This window comes from Lytechinus variegatus, chromosome 11, assembly GCF_018143015.1.
Source record: "Lytechinus variegatus isolate NC3 chromosome 11, Lvar_3.0, whole genome shotgun sequence".
In the NCBI taxonomy this organism is placed as follows: Eukaryota; Metazoa; Echinodermata; class Echinoidea; order Temnopleuroida; family Toxopneustidae; genus Lytechinus; species Lytechinus variegatus.
Window position 1 is genome coordinate 25,816,868 of NC_054750.1, and position 18,375 is coordinate 25,835,242.

Here is an 18,375-nt window from a genome sequence, read left to right on the forward strand (position 1 = left end):
GAAAGCAGCGATGTGTCTATTAGCAACTGGTGTTTAACATTTTGAAGCACATAACAATAACCACATACTAATGCATTCAGGGTAGAATGCAAAAAAAAATTATCGTTATAAAGATTTCATTGACACGCTACATGTTGTTGTCGGGTCTCTGTAATTTCTGCATCCCGCTACATCAGGCATGCATCAAGCATTGCTTTGAAATTTGCCTATCCTAATAGAAAAGGTAAAGGTCATTTGAACCAATTTGCCCGTGAGTTGACTCCAAAGTGATCCACTGGCTCTCCTTCAAATGGTAGGTCTCACCTCACCTACCTCAATTTATTGAACTAGTTCATTCTATTCAATCTATTCATACTCCTGATCGAATGTGTTCAACCCAAAACCACTCCATTTTTGCGCACTGAAGCACAAAAATTGGTCCTTGCTATTCACGTATTTCTATATTTTGTACGAAGTAATAAACATGCCCAAAATAAATCCTAAATTGGCATAAAAGGGTTCCCAGCTTTTCAAGAAAACAAAATTCCATGATAATTATTTAAACCCATTCCCAATTTTGCATGTATTTTAAGTTGTTGCAGTGAATTACATGTATTTTCTGTATAAAAACAATAATCTAAAACTAATAAGCTACACTAAAAAAAACCACATCATAACCAGTATTCAATGGATGTTGTTTTGATATGCAACAAAATATTAGTGTCTGACTGACTACCATGCTTTTGACTTGTGGGTCGATCAAAATTCCCTAATTTTCCCCTGATTCCATGTATTTTTTATCAAATTCCCTGATTTTCCCTGACGGGAAAAAGTAAAATAATTTTCCCTGGGCTGGGAACCCTGATTAAGGAATGCTAAATTGAACCCACCAAAAATTTATGAATACTGTGCATATAGTGGTAGCTCTAGCTCTGAATGAATACAAAGTTAATTTGAATTCGCAATTTTGTTCTACATCACATAGAGTGCATTTAGAAACAAATCCTCATTATTTTATCAATGAATGCTAAGATACATAAATTATTGCAAGTGTAACAGAGTCATCAAATAAACACCTACACATACAATTTTTAATAACCTAGCTCAGCTTAAATGAAGCAGTTCAGGTAATCCCCCTTATAAAGAAATACACAAAATAAGTATTTTCGATCTGTTCTGGTCTGAGCATTTAATTCAAATCAACTAGATCAAAGCACTTTCTTCGTAATACTTGATCACTCCTCTTAAATCCCACAAGACATGATAATTCACTACTTTGAGATCAAAGCATCATATCACACTTGATCACATCTCTGAAATCCCTCCAGACATCTTTAATCCAACAAATATTTTAATGGCGATTGCTAAGATTGTCAGGTAAACATTTCTCCACTATAAGCCGGAACTGATAAGATAAACTGTCCCAGAAAACATGTCAAAAGTAAAGTCTGAAGAGTAGGGTTGTCTTTGATCAAATTGATCCACTGTACTTACTCCTGCCAAGCTCAAAAATGGTTCGCTCAAAGTCAACATTGTCCGATAAACCTTTTGAGTACAACGTCTAACATCTGCAGCACCTACACATTCTAACCGCCTCCTACTACAAGTATGTAGTGCATGCTCACATAATAACAATTTATTCATACAATATGGGATGAAATATTTGTGTATAGACTATAGAGTAAAGCCTCCTGGTAAAGCCATACCTCTGAAAAGCATGCCTTATTGGCAATGTCCCTATTTAAACTATTCTATTTACAAGTAAGACTGTATTATAAATGTGCTTCCACCCGTGCTCTTTTCTTGCTGGCATATTTCAAGAAGATCACAGAAACATGGAATTGAGTTTTAATACAAGTATGCACATAGTCGGGTACCTTTACAAAATCACCACACCAAATCCAGGTACCTGCACAGAGCAGCAAACAAAATGAGCAGTAGTTTTTTATTATTATTTGTTTGGCATCACCTGTGCCTGGGAGGCGAACAGCAAACCGAATCACTATGACCCGCAGGTCTCTCCTCCCGATATAACTGATTGGGGGGAATGCAGGTGGCCCACCACACCGGGGTTTCCCCCTACTCTTATACGAATAGTGCAGTGGGTTCTTAACGTGCAAAGGTGGTGACTCTCCTCTACACGGGGCCTCCATTTAACGTCCTATCCGAGGGACAGAGTGTTTTCCATTGTAACATAGCCTGCATCTATGAAACATGGGATGAGTTTTGTTATAGATCATACTATGACTGATAATAGTAACAATAAAATCAATTTCTCAGCCCTGCATTTGAACAATCCAATCGTAATTGACATATTTCTTGCAAAGGTTAAAAGCAGAAACAAATTGAAATTGATGTGACGTTGCATTAAGCATGGTTGTAAACTCAAATGAGCAAGGAGATGGGAGTAAAACCTACCAGATGAATGCTCAACATTTTACCTATTAACATTATGCAATCATCAATCTTGAAAACAAATGACACATAATCAATGAAACTCATTCATGGAAAGTGTTGTACCCGAGATAGCAAATCCATTAAAAGGACCGGATTGGTTTGGTAGCAGTGGGATTTATGTGAAAATCAACAACCACAGAAAAATATTGTCCATTATAAAACCAGGTAGAAGTTGTAGGCTATGTTAAGTATAGGCACTTTATAAATGTTTATTATTGTTGTTGTTACTATTATTATTATTAAGGGTTTCTTTTCCTCATTTTCTTAAATTCTTTCTCCTTTCTCTGATGCATACATAAAATATAAATGCTTTATAAATGTTTATTATTATTCTTGTTATTATTATTAAAGTTTTCTTTTCATCATTTTCTTAAATTGTTTCCCCTTTTTCTGATCCATACATAAAATATACACGCTTCATAAATGTTTATATTATTCTTGTTATTATGATTATCATTAAGGGCTTCTTCTCTTTTTCTTCATTTTCTTAAATTCTTTCCCCTTTTTTTGATACCCCCACCCAAATGTGACAACCAGTGCAAAGGCTACAAGGCACCCATGTTGCTCCTTCAATCCCCAAGCTGTTTGATAACTACTGTAATTCCATTGGATCCACATGCCATTAAGCATAGGTGACAGAAGTGGGGGGACAATACGCCCCCTCCCCCCCCAAAAAAAAAATTGTTGATAACCTTTTTGTTTTGGTGTTTCCCCCCTAAAATTCTTATTGCTTGTCAATTTTGTTTCCTGCCCCCCCTAAACAAAATTTTTTGCGGTCCCCCCCCCTGAAATTTTGGTTGATAACCCCCTTTTTGGGGCTTTTCAAATTTTGTACCTGTGTCCATCCCAAAACTTCAGGTGGACCCCCCCCCCTAAATTTCTTGGCTTCCGCCGCCAATGCCAGCAAGTGAGACATTTCAATGAATTTATATGGAAAAGCTCTTTGAATGGCCAAAGCAAACTGGAATTGGACCTTTAGATCTCATTATCCTTTCTTTTGAATTTGGTTACTTTTTCCTGGTCGTATTCAAGCAAAGAAGGTCAATTCTTCATAACCTTTAAATGGATAATACTACAGTATCATCACAGTTTTGAAAATCAGGAATTTTATATATTTTTTGATGTTTAAATATTTTTATATATCCATCACTTATTTTATGATCATATTCAAGTAAAGAATAAATGGTCAATCTCCATTATTCTCGACATCAATCATTTTCAAATGGGTAATTCTACCCTATAGTTGCAGTATTTAATATCAGGAATTCATATATATTTCATAAAATTCAAAGATTTTGAAAAATGGGATAATATATGCTCTATCTGTCAAAGTAGATTTTAACAAAGCTCTTATTTCATTTCATTGGAATAACCTAGATGATGTCATATAATTATTCATTTATTTTTCCTATATATACATGTAAGAGCATGACAGATACACAAATGATCAAACACTTCTAAAATAACTAATTTGTAAAGACAACTTAATGAAAGGCACGAAGTGGAGACTAATCGTACATTGGATTCAGTAGCTAGCTTGAAAATCAATCCTTAGCTCTCATTTGCTGGTAGTGCATTGTATCCTTGTCAATATACTCAATTAAATAAGGCTTGGTCGCTGAACGTAATCAATACACTGTAAGTCTAAGGACAAAGATAAGTTATCGTAATTCTTGTTCTGAATATTGGCGCTTACACAGAGTGGTTATAATAATTAGTTGTACATACATGTACTAGTAATTTGAAATAAGACTCATATTTGTTATCGATACAACTTTGCATGTTTAATAATTTACTGGTGTTAATACCTATTAATATTATGAGTGTTGTACAAATTAGGTCTAGTTTGATTTCTCTCTCTCTCTCTTTCCATCGTTGACCTTTTCTCCATGCAACACTAAATCCCAGAAGTCTAATGTACCAAAAATATGCAAGCATGAAGGTCTTTTGTTTGCTCGGTTGTTATGGGTAACCACTAATTTGGTTAGGTGAGGTAATTTAATTGGGTTGTATTCCTAGAACACATCTTTCAGATACTGTATCATCTATAGGCCTATAGTTTTCCTTACAATAGTCGATAGGGGTATTAGCTGTGGTGGCATCAAGACTGTTTTTAATGGGGGGGGGCAAGTGGAGGGCAAAAGAAAATGGGGGGCAAGGGCATATATCTTCTCTCAGTATTAGTTCCATTAACTGTTAAGAATGCACGACATCGTACTATTCGAGTAGTTGAGACAAAATGAGAAATATTTCATGCGATGAGACAATATTTCACCCCCCCCCCTCCTGAATGATTTTGCCGTCTGAATTTACACCAGTAGTAATAGATATATCTATAACCTCTATCTACTTCAGCACTAAGGTCTCTTTGCCTTAATTTGATATCATTCAAATAACTAGATAAAAGCATCCTAATGAGTCTTAGAATACAGAGACTGCTAACATATCTAAGGATAGATAACTTTGGAAGCCATTTGTTACTGGGTTGTCTCAATCATAGGAGGTTTAATACTGGGGCTGACTGGTTTTAGTATCTGAGGGGTTAAGAGCCTGCATTCCTCCATCCATCAATCTTGCATGATTAGCTCTAAATCAAATGAGATGGATGTTTAGATCGCATCATTCCTGAATGCCCTTCATCCTCCAAGCACGGTGTTTACTTTCACTCGACTACATCAGGGCCTCTTCTTACAAAGAGTTACGATTGATCAGATCAATTGTAACTATAGAAAGCCAGCAATGTTAACATCTAAAATACATGTTAATTCAAAATATTTTCAAGAAAAGATGTATATTCATACATTCGCTGTTTTCTTGACAATTCAGTATGCTTCTCTTTGTTTTCAAAGGACATTGAGCAAATTCCCTCAAGAAAAAATTATGACATTGATGGATTTCCATATACTTGATATTGATCTGATCAATTGTAACTCTTTGTAAGACGGGGCCCAGGGCCCTGTAACATAATGCTTAGGAATTGATTAAGGGGCTTAGTTTTATGATTGTTTGCATTGATTATTGTGTATGATCAATCACAAAAATCCTACCTATGATCAATCGCTGGGCTTTATATTGCCAGCCCCATGCAGGTTAATCCTTAAGGCCCTATCTCACCAACGGAGACGTCGCCGCGACAGTCTCTAACTTATCAGTCGCTGCAGTCGCGGAGACGTCTCGGAGACAAAAATGGCTTGCGCTCTCACCAAGGAGACGTCTCGATGGAACGTTTGAAAGATCATACACCTGACTTGGAGCAGGAGGAGGGATATCAGCACGCGTTCAGTCACGTGGTTTCTGAAGTGGGTCAAACAGTGTGAAGAAGTGTCGCGGAGACGTCTCCGCAATGTATTATAATTTTTTGTTGGTCTCCAGCAGGTCTTCGCGATGTCTCTGAGACATCGCGGAGACATCGCGGCGACGTCTCAGCAGTCGCGGATATCATTAGTCTCCGAGACGTCGCAGCAACTGATGGAGACTTCTCGGAGACGTCGCGGAGACTAGAAAAAGTCTCCAAAAATATTAAACATGTTTAATCTTCTTGCGACTCCTCGGAGACACTGTAATTTTCACGAGACGTCTCAGAGATGTCGCGGAGACGTCTCTGCAACTAGCAAAATTTGTAGTCGCGAACTAGTCGCGAACTAGTTTCAAGCCCAGTGAGATACCCCCTTTAGTAGTTCATTTACTGCACTAAATGGAGCAGAAAACAGCCCTGAATGAATTGATCTATCTTGATCATAATGAGCTTTACGATACAACAATATTAATTACTATGCATATTCATGCTTTGTGGCCATACACTGATTAAATTCTGAGTTCGTGTTCATTATCAATTCATTATTACAACGAGCAGGAGGTATGTATTACTCTCTCTAGAAATTAGAGAAAAGTGCAGCAAAATTATTTTTCATGCTCTTCTTCATAATTGTAATTTCAACAGGATAAAAAATACCCATCTCTAGACAAATGGAATCTCTCTTAAAATTTCTATTATTCTCTTTACAATTTAGGATAATACGAAATACTTATCTAAAGTCTGAATTTCATTCAATTATAAATTTGTAGCAAGCTGCATGTAAGATGTACTCTTAAAACTATTCATAACAATTATTCTAAATGAAGAAGTCAAGTTCTCATGAATAGGCAAAAAGAGTTTTGAATTCCAAATAAAAGTTAATACATATCATTATGTGTTGACAGATAAAAAAAAAATGAATTGTACAAGTATAAACAAATATATAACCATATAACTTGTATCCATATGTACTCTGAGATTGACTATATCTTAAAACATAATATATATACAAGGAATAGTACCACAAAAGGCAAATGGCCTCATCATGAAACTTGTTTTCCAACCATTCCAGGTTCCTTTTTCCAAGACGAAAGATATAATTACAGGAATAATGCTCTGACGTACATCAGTCATCAGAAATATCAAAGTGCATCTAGAGCGAAAATTGTAAGATGACAGCTAGTGTCTTCCTTTGTTCAAGGGTTTTTAACATTCATCAATAAATCTTTACAAACACGGCTAATGTGAGTGCCTGGATTAAAAGGCAAGTAGATACTACAGCTCCTCCCCAAAGGAGCTATACTGTCTCAAAAGGTGGTTTCAGACCGCCTCGAAGTTCGTCAGTTCCAGGTATTCTCTGATCGGGAAATTTACCCCGATCAGAAAATACCAGGTATTTTGGTAATGTGAAAGCAAACTACTCGTAATTTCCCCGAAAGAAAATACCCGCTAAATAGTAGGTACTTGACGAAATTACGAGAACTTTCGAGGGGATTTTCCAAGGTCGCAGGTATTTTGGCGATGTGAAAGCAAATTACGGGAACTTTTAGCCCATGCGTGTCGTTGGGCGCGGGAGGTGTGGGTGGCTGCTGGGCTAGTGATTTTGAATCTCACGCCTTGCCTGTTTATCAGACCATACTGCGCATACTCGTAACTTCAGGAACTTATTCTGAAGTGTATGGTTCAGGGCGGTGTGAATGCAGGAATAGATTAATGGGTATTTTTAGCCTAAAAAAGTTCTCGTAATTTGATAGGAATTCTTGTGATCGAGGCGGTTTGAAACCACATATTGAATTGAAGGGAGTTCAAGAGAGTTTTCCTTGAAGGAAAACAAAGTCAAGAGCTTAACTTCACAATGATTTCCATGGATGTTTGAAAAGATAATAAAAATCAAATTTGCAATTATTTGTCATCCAAGCTATGACAATTTATAAGGAAAATCAATAATATCTTCTATAAAGCACTTAACATATAAAAACATTGCTAAGCGTTTTACAGATATACAATCATACTATAGTTACACATGTATTGTATTCTGGCTTGCTGCTTCTCCCTGGGGAGCATGTCATTTACATGAAGAACTTCCAAGCTCAAATACTAAGCACACTACATTGAATTTTGCATCCTATCTGATAGCCATTTAACACCTGGGTCGGGAGTGGCAAAGAGTAGAAAAATTCCCACTTAAAAGCACTGACTTTCTTTTCTCATGACATGGTTTTAGACTCTTTCCAATATTTCATGATGCAAGCAATTACACAATGTCAGAAATTTAATCATCTTGTCTCGAATGATGATTTTCAATTCAATATCCAAAAATATCTCCCTTCTAAGCGTGGTATATTACCAGACCGGGGTCACTATTGTTATATTCCCTGGACTTCATATACGCTGATATTGGATATTTTTCAGCCAGGAGACATCTCCTATTTGATTGAATTTGTTCAAGTCAAGCTACCATTACATTTAGGTTTCCTTTCATATCTCAATACCCTCAAGTAACGTCCTTCATAGTCTAGAGTTCAGGTCTCAAACTTCTCTCAAATATCAAATACTGCACAAAAGGAGATAATGAAGAAGATGAAATGCATAATGCTTTAGTACTAAACTGAGAATATGATATAGAGTATATTGAGAAATACATGTTGTTCATTAGAAATATGCAAAAACTGATCTTTCATTAATACTGTACTGGGTTTGGTGAAGTATTTACTCTAATTTCTTGAAATATAGAATAAAAGAGACAATTTTGAAATCAAACAATATATACTGCACGGATGTGGTTGATTTGCTGAAAAGAATTTTTAGACCTGCGGTTTAAGCAGACCATGGTGCTCACACTTCATAATCCTGTATAAGAGCTATGTCTGCATCAGTATAATAGATGGAAACTTTCCCGTCGGGTGCAAACAAGGGACCATGCATTGTTACCATTGTAAAATATAATAGAACTGAAAGAATTCGATTCAGAATAATGTTTGGTCCATGCAGTAGCTAAGCTCTGATAATTCAAGGTAATGTAAATAATTTCTCTCAAATTGCTGATAAAGATACACATATTTCAACACACGTCTACTGTAAATACACAGGTACATGTATACATCAGATCTTAGTGTACATGTACATGAGAGAAAACGAAGTGTTAAGTATAATCTATATATATGGGCTTATTTCCAGTAATATTGCTAATGCATTGTAGTAAAGACCTACTTATCTTTTACTTTGCTCCATTTTTTACACCAGCAAACCTGGTAAGACACACTAATCAGGAAACGTGTCCAATATTTTCTTTAAAAAAAGAGTCATTATAATAACCATTGGTTGGTTCCACTGGTAGCATTAGGCGTTACTTACAAGTCGACATGTTCAATACTGCAATTTTGAAATTCAGGGCCCCCGTCTTACAAAGACTTGCGATTGATTGCAACTATGGATGGCCAGCAATGTCAAAATTTCTTATGCACGTTTGTTCAAAATATTTTCTAGCTATAATATATATTCATGCATTCATTGTCTTGAAAATTCACTGTGCTTCTTTGTTTTTACAAAGGACATCGTGCACATTTCCTGTTGAAAATATTATGACACTGATGGATTTCCATAGTTACAATTGATTGGATCAATCATAACGGTTTGTAAGACAGCCCAGATCACATATTCTACAAAACAGTTATCATAGACCTGTACCTTTTCAGTAAAACTGTGAAAGGGTCGATGGTTTAAAAAAGGGTCGGTGGAACTTGTGCAGACAATAAATTGCTCCTACATGTGAAGCATTTCTAAATATACGTAATGAAGTAAAACATTGCAGAAAGGATAGTATTTAACCAGACAATCAGAATTTACAATAAAATGAAGCACAACTTCTTGAAAATGTTTCTGTGTCACTTCGTACAATGTACAGAAGAAACAAATACCAGGGACACACACACAGACAAACTTTTTTAAAGGTACCTGCACTCCTGCTTCGTGTCTCATCCTACAGAAAAAAAAAACTAAGAAGAGGCTTCTTTTCAGCTTTGATCAGATGAAATGGTTTCCTAAAATCCTTTCAATATATCCTCTGTAGCATGGGTGTATGCTCTGACAAGAGTCCCTTCTAGAAAAGGTAAATCCTGGACTAGATTTGACTAAAATCTAGATCAGATAAACCACATCCCTTGTATATATCAAAGAATACAGTCCAAATTTTAATGAGCTCTTCCAAAATCGGTTGATGTACTTTGAAGAATATAAGTCTGCAAGTACTTCTACTGGGCGGTAATGGGGAGTGTATACAGCATGGATATCCCACGCCTGGACATCAATAATCCTGTATTAATGCATTCAGCTAGATTCCTTTTTAGCAGTTCACCGATTCTCAAAGAGCTATGTACTAAAATAGATGGTGAGCGGTGGATCGAAGCAACTGGAGGAGATAGCGTGTGTGTGTGCGTGCGCCCACCGCTAACCACTATACAGCTACCAGTACGTTGGATTTATTCCGAGATACACACACACTCTCAACTGCACCCACAGTCCACACACCCATGCGGTTGCACTAATGCAGGGACCGAAATGGCATGCTTAATAAACATTGATTCATCATTCATCTAGCTCGCCTGCCTGCCTGTGTGCTTTGGATGCCTAGCCATCTCTTAGGCAAGGTGGTTTATGGGAAATCTCATTATCATCGGAATCATTGATCCAAAGAAGATGACTCAAGCACAGATACACATACACTAAAATCCAATCTCACAGCTAACACTGTATAATCATCGCAGAGAGAATGCGGGACAGCAAGATAGAGGGATCGAAACACAAAATCATCCAGCATATTATTTAACTTTAAAATGGAAGTCAAGATTATATTTAAAATGTCAATGACAAAAAAGGGTAAATTCTATTTGAAATTGCAGAAACACAATACATATTTTTTTTTAAGTATACCATGCAATGTTTTAATGAATGTTCAGTAGTAAGTGCAGTGGATTTAAACAAAGAGAGAAAAAAAGATATATCTAACAATGAAATTATTCAAACAACAAAATTAGTGACAATGACTACATGTATCCTACTGCTTGAAATATTTGTAAGACATGCATCACTGATATGCAAAACTACTACTCGATGAAATGTGCATACCAAAAACAGTGGATTCAACATTTGAACAGATGAAACAAATAAATGGAAGCAACTTTGTATGGTTGGTTTACTTTGTATCGCTCCATCACAGGTCATGCACTATTGCACATAGGAATGCCAGGATTATAATACATCTTGATTCCACAGAAAAAATCTCACATTTAAATGTGAAATCACAAGGTTTTACTGACTTTCTGTCTCTAAACTGCAAGAATTTTGATCAGTCCCCAAAATTGACATAAAAACTCAGAAATAAAATCTGTTCTGATAAAGAATATTTCAATTGTATAATCAATATATAATTAAAAAATTAATCAATATCATAAATTTGAAGCTAAAAGTATCAAGTGAAATGGATTTATGACAGCAATGGTACTGGAAGTTGGCAATCTAATAATAACAAATTCCAGGTATGTAGCAGACATAGAAATTCAGTAGAATGGGTTTTCTGTTAGATATGCCACTCCGATCTACTGCGATTTGTATGAATGAATAAGGTATTCACTGTCATGAGACGTAAAATTTCTGCAATGAATAGGATATCCTTGCTCCTCTCCTTCCTTTCCTCTCATGTGGCGGGGAAGCGGGTAGGGGTGTTTTAAGAAGCTATTCACACACCTATTTGCATAGTTCAGGAGAAATTTACAAATGAATGAACCATGGAAAGTAACTGATATTGCATTCATTTTAATTTTTTAATCATTCAGCTAAATTCAGTAAACATTTTCAATCATGCATACATGTACATGTGTCGTCTTCATTTAATAATCAAATAGAGAAGGTACAATTTTCCCAGGTCCTTTGCCAGAGATAATGGGCCAAAATAATTCTTCATCTACAAAGGGCTGGGTTACAGTTTAATGCAATACACATTCAAATCAACTGTTTATGAACATCTTTCCTGCCACATTTGTGAAAGGTATAGTTTCAAATTTAATCTAGGCATGAAACATTGCTTGAAAAATATTTTTAAAAATGGAAGAAAATGCGCTCTTTCCCCCTTGGGAATCTGTCAGGGTGCGCATCATTTGTAAGATCAAAACTGCATCGTGTATCAGACTTGGTCACGAACCTGACATTTCATCTTTTGCTGCGAGGGGTCTTGACGTCTCATATGACCAACACTCCTAGATCTTATCATCTTACTCATTTAAGTCAATAAATAAACATAGAATTCTGAAAATAGACTTAACTAAAACATTAAGTGCATTCGAACATCACTATTTCATGAAGATCGAGAATGGTTGTCTGCTTTTTAATGAGAGAAATGCATCATTCAAAGGTCATTGCGAGTGAAAAAAAAGATAAAGAATTATTTCACATCTTTAATGTTTATTACTGATACATTTTAACAAGGAATAGTATGAGAATATAACAAGGGAAAAACTCTTCATCAAGGAGTATATCCAATACATTACGTTAAATTCATTTATATTTAATCTTCATAAAGCAGTATACAATGTTTTAGGTGAATGCAAGTAATTACAAATCTTTTAAATTTGAAAACCTGATAAGGTACATTCCAGGAAAAATAGGAAATTAGTAATTTTCAGTAATTCTTCAAGTAGATAAAGGATTTGTATTTTCTTTACATCTGTACGATTTAATGTTCATTTTTTTCTGATAACGAAAGATAATATAAAAGGATTAAGCATAATTGGGCATAAAATTTCAGAATTAAAGTTGAGCAAAATATGCAGAAAGATTTACTCCAATTTGATGACCTTGCACATAAGAATAGGGTGGCCTATTACCATTTCTTCACAGCCTTCTTGGTGTTTTTGTGACTTTATTCAAAGTTTAACCCTGAATTAAATTGGATACAGATCTCATTCACAAATGTCTTTCTACACAATTCATTCCAGACTGGCCTGGGTGCTTATTGTCTGATATCTACCATGCATGAATGATTCACTAAATACCTGGTGTCTAACCAAAGGTGAAATTCCATTCTCACTTTTGGTGCCAAATTTGATTTTGTATACTTGATGATGTATCTTTGAAACAGATTTCCTTTTTTCTGGTATGCTCGACCTGTACACTGTTGTTTTATTTATTTTATTCAAGATTTTTACTTTGTTTCATGAGCAGAAATACTGAAAAGAAAATGTGGGTGATGTCATATGAAATCCGTTAAACTCACAACGAAAAATGCATATAGTACATGAGAGTTAATTTTGTTACTTTCTTTATTGGTGCTCTATTTGATTAAATTGTATTTGATGATGGTGATATATCTATGAAACAAGTATGCTTTTTCTGGAATTCTCTGTACACTGTTGTTTTGTTCATCTTTTTTAAAGATTTTGATTTGGTTTCATGAGCCGAAACTACCGAAAAAATGGTGATGTAAAGATGAAATCTGTACAAACAAACCAACCATAAAAAACACAGACAGTTCATTTGAGGATTCATTATGTTTTCCTCATTCCAATCTGTTCCAGTGACTAAATAATACACTGTTGTTTTTGGTAATACATCAAGTACATATGACAGGTGTCACCTCTCCCATATGATAATATCTCTTCTCTCTCTCTCTCCCTCTTACACACTCTATCTCTCTCAATAATGCCACACGGTACAGACAACGACATGCATAATTGATCACAGGCAAATATAGCTGAGTGGGGAGCCACTCCATTGGCATAAACACTTATGCACTTGGTGCAATAACACATGGATGTGAACACATGCAAATGATCATTAATACAAATCAAAAATGTTTCCGCCCAAGAAATCATGGGTCCATTTCGTATATTTGTTATACACATTGGCCTGTATTCTGAAGTCAGATTTAAAGATAAATTCCAGTTTTGGTAACGGTCTCAAAATGACCTTTTTACAGAATCTAATATAATGACCACCCAAGTGTTTGTTTGTATGAATAAAAAATATGTGCCAAAGGATTCTGGGAGAAACTGTGTAATTGCTGAGAAATAAGCAAAATAAGCGCGGATTCGGTCACTTCCGTTGGGTCTTTATTCCAGCAATAATACACTGTCCCACGTGTGCCTATCTGTGTTGGTGATCTTCAGTGTGGACGTTTTTCAGCGTAGATTTCAAGATTTTACAAAGTTCAGTTTATGTAACTGTACCAGATCTTCATCCTCGATGATATTCTGACAATTAAGCCTGGTTTTACAGACTTTCTCATGAAATCAGTGTTTACTGCAACTAGTGGAATTTCTCTTTAACTTTAGACTATGCTTTAAGTCTGTGCTAAAATTATGGGGAGACAACAATTCTAACATTCTGTTTATATTGTACATTTCTTTTGTTAACTATTTGTTTCATTTTGCATTCATAATAAAGGAAACAGTTTGGGTGTCATATGAGTTAATAAATCAGATGTTTACTCTTAATATGGATTTGTGCCCCAATTGGTTCTCCATAGTTAAACCACAACTTAAAACCAGCATTTAATTTAAACCCAAGTTCAGAAAACGGGCCATTGTGTTTATTTATTTGCTGATCTATTTCAGACTTTGAGTTAGGATTACTCCTTAATTTTAGCTGGCGTATTCCATCAAATATGTACGTTCGACCCCCTATATGTGGCACCCTCATGAAATTTTCTGCCTCTGATTTCTTGCTCTTTTGACAGTCTGTAATGCTCTCAAAAAGACCATGACTTGGTCAGTTTATGAAGTGAAGTAAGACGTGAGAAAAATGGGGGTCGGACGTACGAAAAGGCTGATATCATTTTACGGAATTGCCCAGCTTTGCTTTGGGAAACATAATATTAAAATGTATATAAATCCAATGGCTCTTTTTATGTAGTTATGCATTTCAGTCTTTATTATTTGCTTACAAATTTCATTTAATAAATGAATCAAGGGTATTTTCTTTACAAATGAAATTGAACTCTGTACTTAAAGTGGTCCTTTTAAAGTGAAATAAACATTGGGGTTCTGTGGTATACCCTCAAATTAATTGTGCTTAGTCACGCTTTGTTCCCATATAATATTTGAGACATATTATCTTCCACCATCTAATCCATACAACTACCCTTATATTTATCATATACCACACCATGTGCAATGTAACATGTGTACCGGTAAAAGAAGCGCATGTATAGTTCTTATACACAATTGACATGCGAGACTGCATGCCCAAACTTCAACATGTACTGGTAATTATAATATCGGGCAAGTTACCCAATTTTTGCAAGTAGTTTACATGATTAAATGAAATTAGAAAAAGGTTAGCCTATTTCCTCACACAAAGAAAGAGACAAGTTATTGTACATGTAATTGTAAAATCAAATGATGAAAATTGTTGAAAGAATTTTTGGATAATGAAACATATTAAGAGCATATCACTAACTCCAGTCCTTTACAAAGAAATTTGATTTTGCTATGACAATCTCAAATTAAGTATTTTTATATTTCAAAAAAGGTGTTTGCTCAAGGAATTCATATTAAAACCATCATATCAAATCATGGACATCACTTAACTACAGCCAATTCCATTCATTAGTATCACTAAACAAATTAAGTTGAGTTTTTGAGTAAACTTTAGAAATGTCAGGGGTTGGTATATTTACTTTACCTACAATGAAAATATTGATTCAGTGGGCTAAATGTGGGGTAATATTAAATTTGGTTCAGATTCAAAAGGTCACTTTTTCAGATTATTTTAGTTTAATACAGATAGGATGCAAACATTATCTACATTAAATATTTATTTATTTATCCTCAGTTCATTTGCTGGTATTGGCTTTATATTTCCAATCATACACAATCTTTTGACTAACAAATTTATTAAAGTACCCATCATAAACTCAACAATTAAATGAAAAGATAAACAAAATATATTTTATATCAAATGTCAAGAATATCCACACACGTTTACCATATTTTGTAATCAACAAATAATTAATCTAATTGTATATCTGCCAATGAAAACAATATGAATTCTATAAGCCTATAATTATGTACGCAAATGTGACCAATACACATTGGCTACTTCTTTTGAATATATATGTTGTTTCAGTATTTTCAATCAATCCAATGTGGAATTAAATCAATCAAATCAAACTTTTTCATGTAAAAATTCATTCTTTATTTACAACAGAGTAGTACAATCGAATGCATGCCTTTATGAGAAAACAACACACATTATCGACAATCATCATGGCATTAATTCTTAAAATCTTAATCAAATCTTGCAAACTTCTCTCTTTTCTTTCAGAGCAAATAGATGAATAGTTATGCTAAATGATATCAAAATTCAAATGATTTTCTAAAAGCTTACCCAAAACTAAATTTGAGCAGAAATAAATAACAATTAAGTTTGACAGTTTGGCACACTGTCCTTCAATATTTCGTCTCCCACTACTCAATTCTTTTATATTTTTATTTATAAATCAATTTATTTATCTACGTAATCTTTTTTTGCTTTATCTTTTCAATTCCTCTCTAGAAACTCTTTCTTTCTCTTGCACATACACTTTCTCTCTCTCTCATCTCTTTCATTTTTCTATTATGAATTTTTTGTCCCATCATTTTCTTACTCGAGTCCAGATTACATCCGATTTCAAATCTATAGGCCTATGCAACAAAATACAGATGTGTCAATATCACACACACGCACAAGTAGATTATAAAGAATTGCACTGGAAACCAGTATGAAACAAAACATTTTGCAATTATATGATTCATTTTGTGTGTGTGTACAGTATATATCATTGCACAGAAGACGCGGCGCCACGCAGATACCAGACCCAGCTAGGGATCCCCATGGCGTCTCGTACAGGTGGCATTGGGGGGCTAAACACAGCTGGTATCGCGTGTGAAGAATGCCAATCCGGTGAAATGTCTCGCGCACGACTCGCAATCTTTCCAGCGCTCTCTTCTTATGAACTCCGATAAAAATCATACATAATTACATACTTTTTATATGATCAGATACATTGTAATAAACATGTGAGACATTGTTAATATTAAACGATACATACCTTTGAGAATGATGTAAAGTTGATTTATAAGAAGAGTACGTTTTGCCGGTATTCTGGGACTGCTTCGCCTTCTATTTCGTTCATATGCAAAGTGGCCGATTGTCGGATTGCATGTGTGGGCGGGGCTGTGCCCTGTATGTTAGTCTTGGTGAGAAGGCGTGAGTGTGTCAAAGTAATCTCAATTTCAACGAGCTATATATTGTCCTCAGATCATGAAAAAAAAACGATTAGTTTTCAAAACCTTGCAAAACTAATTTATTTTTTGACCATCCATTTTCTTCAGAACATTAATTCATTTAGGATTCTATTATACATTACATTCGTTGCATATAACGTGTTTGATTGTGTAGTCGTGTATGATTGTTTTAATAAAAGTTAATTCTTTCTGTAAATGAAGATACTTTAGATGGAAAGACCGAAAGCATAAAAAGAGGGAGAGATGACATATATCAAAATAATAAAACGAGAAGATTGGTTGATAATAAGATATATGCAAAAAGTGACTTGATTTACGGGAACAACGGAAAATGATGGGAATATAGAAGAAAATAGACAAATGCAGAAAATAAAGTTCACGGTGAATAGAATAGAATCAATTAAAGGTCTGGGACAAGATTAAAAATAATAGAGAGCTACCTTGACGATCTTTTCTGCACAGCTCGGTAGGCGCACACGCCGCAGCTGTTTATGACCCCAACAGTTATTCTGTCTATTACGTAATATGCTTAATCGATTTATCAAGAGACAAAGAGGATAATGGTCGGTCTTAAATATGGATGAACCTGAATATTTATTACTTCACTATAAACCCTAACCGCAATGAATTGTCTCTTTTTTAATTATCTCCGACTTTCGCTTTGTTCTGTTTTTTTTACCAGTAGTTTTCAATTTGATCGCACTGGAGATCTTATTCTCCCTTCTCTATCCCCAAAATACACCTGCTCCCTCTCTTTCTTTCTCTCCCAAGTCTAATCCTCTCTCTCTTAATTCTTACTTGTCTGTCTTTTTTTTTATTTATGAATAATTTTCTTCCTCCTTATTTTCCTTCTTTCCCATCCTATATCTTCTTTAGATATATTATTGCTGAACTGATATTTCCTTTTCTTAATAACCCTATTATTTATTCCTTCTTTAATATTCCTTTATTCTATATTACTGTTTTATATATATATATATATATATATATCATCCTCTTATAAGTCCGCCCTCTGTAGATATAATTACTCCTTAGTTTCATTGTATATTTCCACAAAGAATTCCCCTTTCTCATCTTCACTCTTTTCTTTTTTCCCTCTTTCTTTTCAACTCTTCCTGTAAATTATAAATCCCATCTTTATTCTTGATCCAATTCTTTGTGTTCCATAGTGTTCTTGACATCCATCTCTCCCCCTCACACACACACTACCCTCACAAAGAACTCTTTCTTTGTCTTTGCCCCCCCCCCCTTGACAAACATACCTGTAAATCTATTCATATCTTCTTTGTCATGTGATTAAACGGTGACAAGACATTTGCTCCTGCGACAATTGCTCTGTTCTTAAAGGGGAATGAAACCTTTGGA

At 34.9% G+C, this 18,375-nt stretch overlaps 1 protein-coding gene across 2 annotated transcripts in view; it reads right to left on the reverse strand.

Moving 5' to 3' along the window:
- LOC121424341 (ras-related protein Rab-3-like) overlaps positions 1-16,972 on the reverse strand; it is a 38,146-nt gene extending 21,174 nt beyond the window's left edge. Inside the window, exon 1 of one of the 2 annotated variants that reach the window (XM_041619992.1) lies at positions 16,815-16,972. Coding sequence is in view for 1 of the 2 variants with exons in the window: in XM_041619991.1 (XP_041475925.1) it covers positions 9,686-9,709 (24 nt within the window). In the remaining variant the exon portion in view is untranslated. Of the gene's footprint in view, positions 1-9,685; positions 10,265-16,814 lie in introns of those variants that run through there. The other variant, XM_041619991.1, reaches the window with a different exon arrangement.
- Between the last annotated feature and the right edge of the window lie 1,403 nt (positions 16,973-18,375).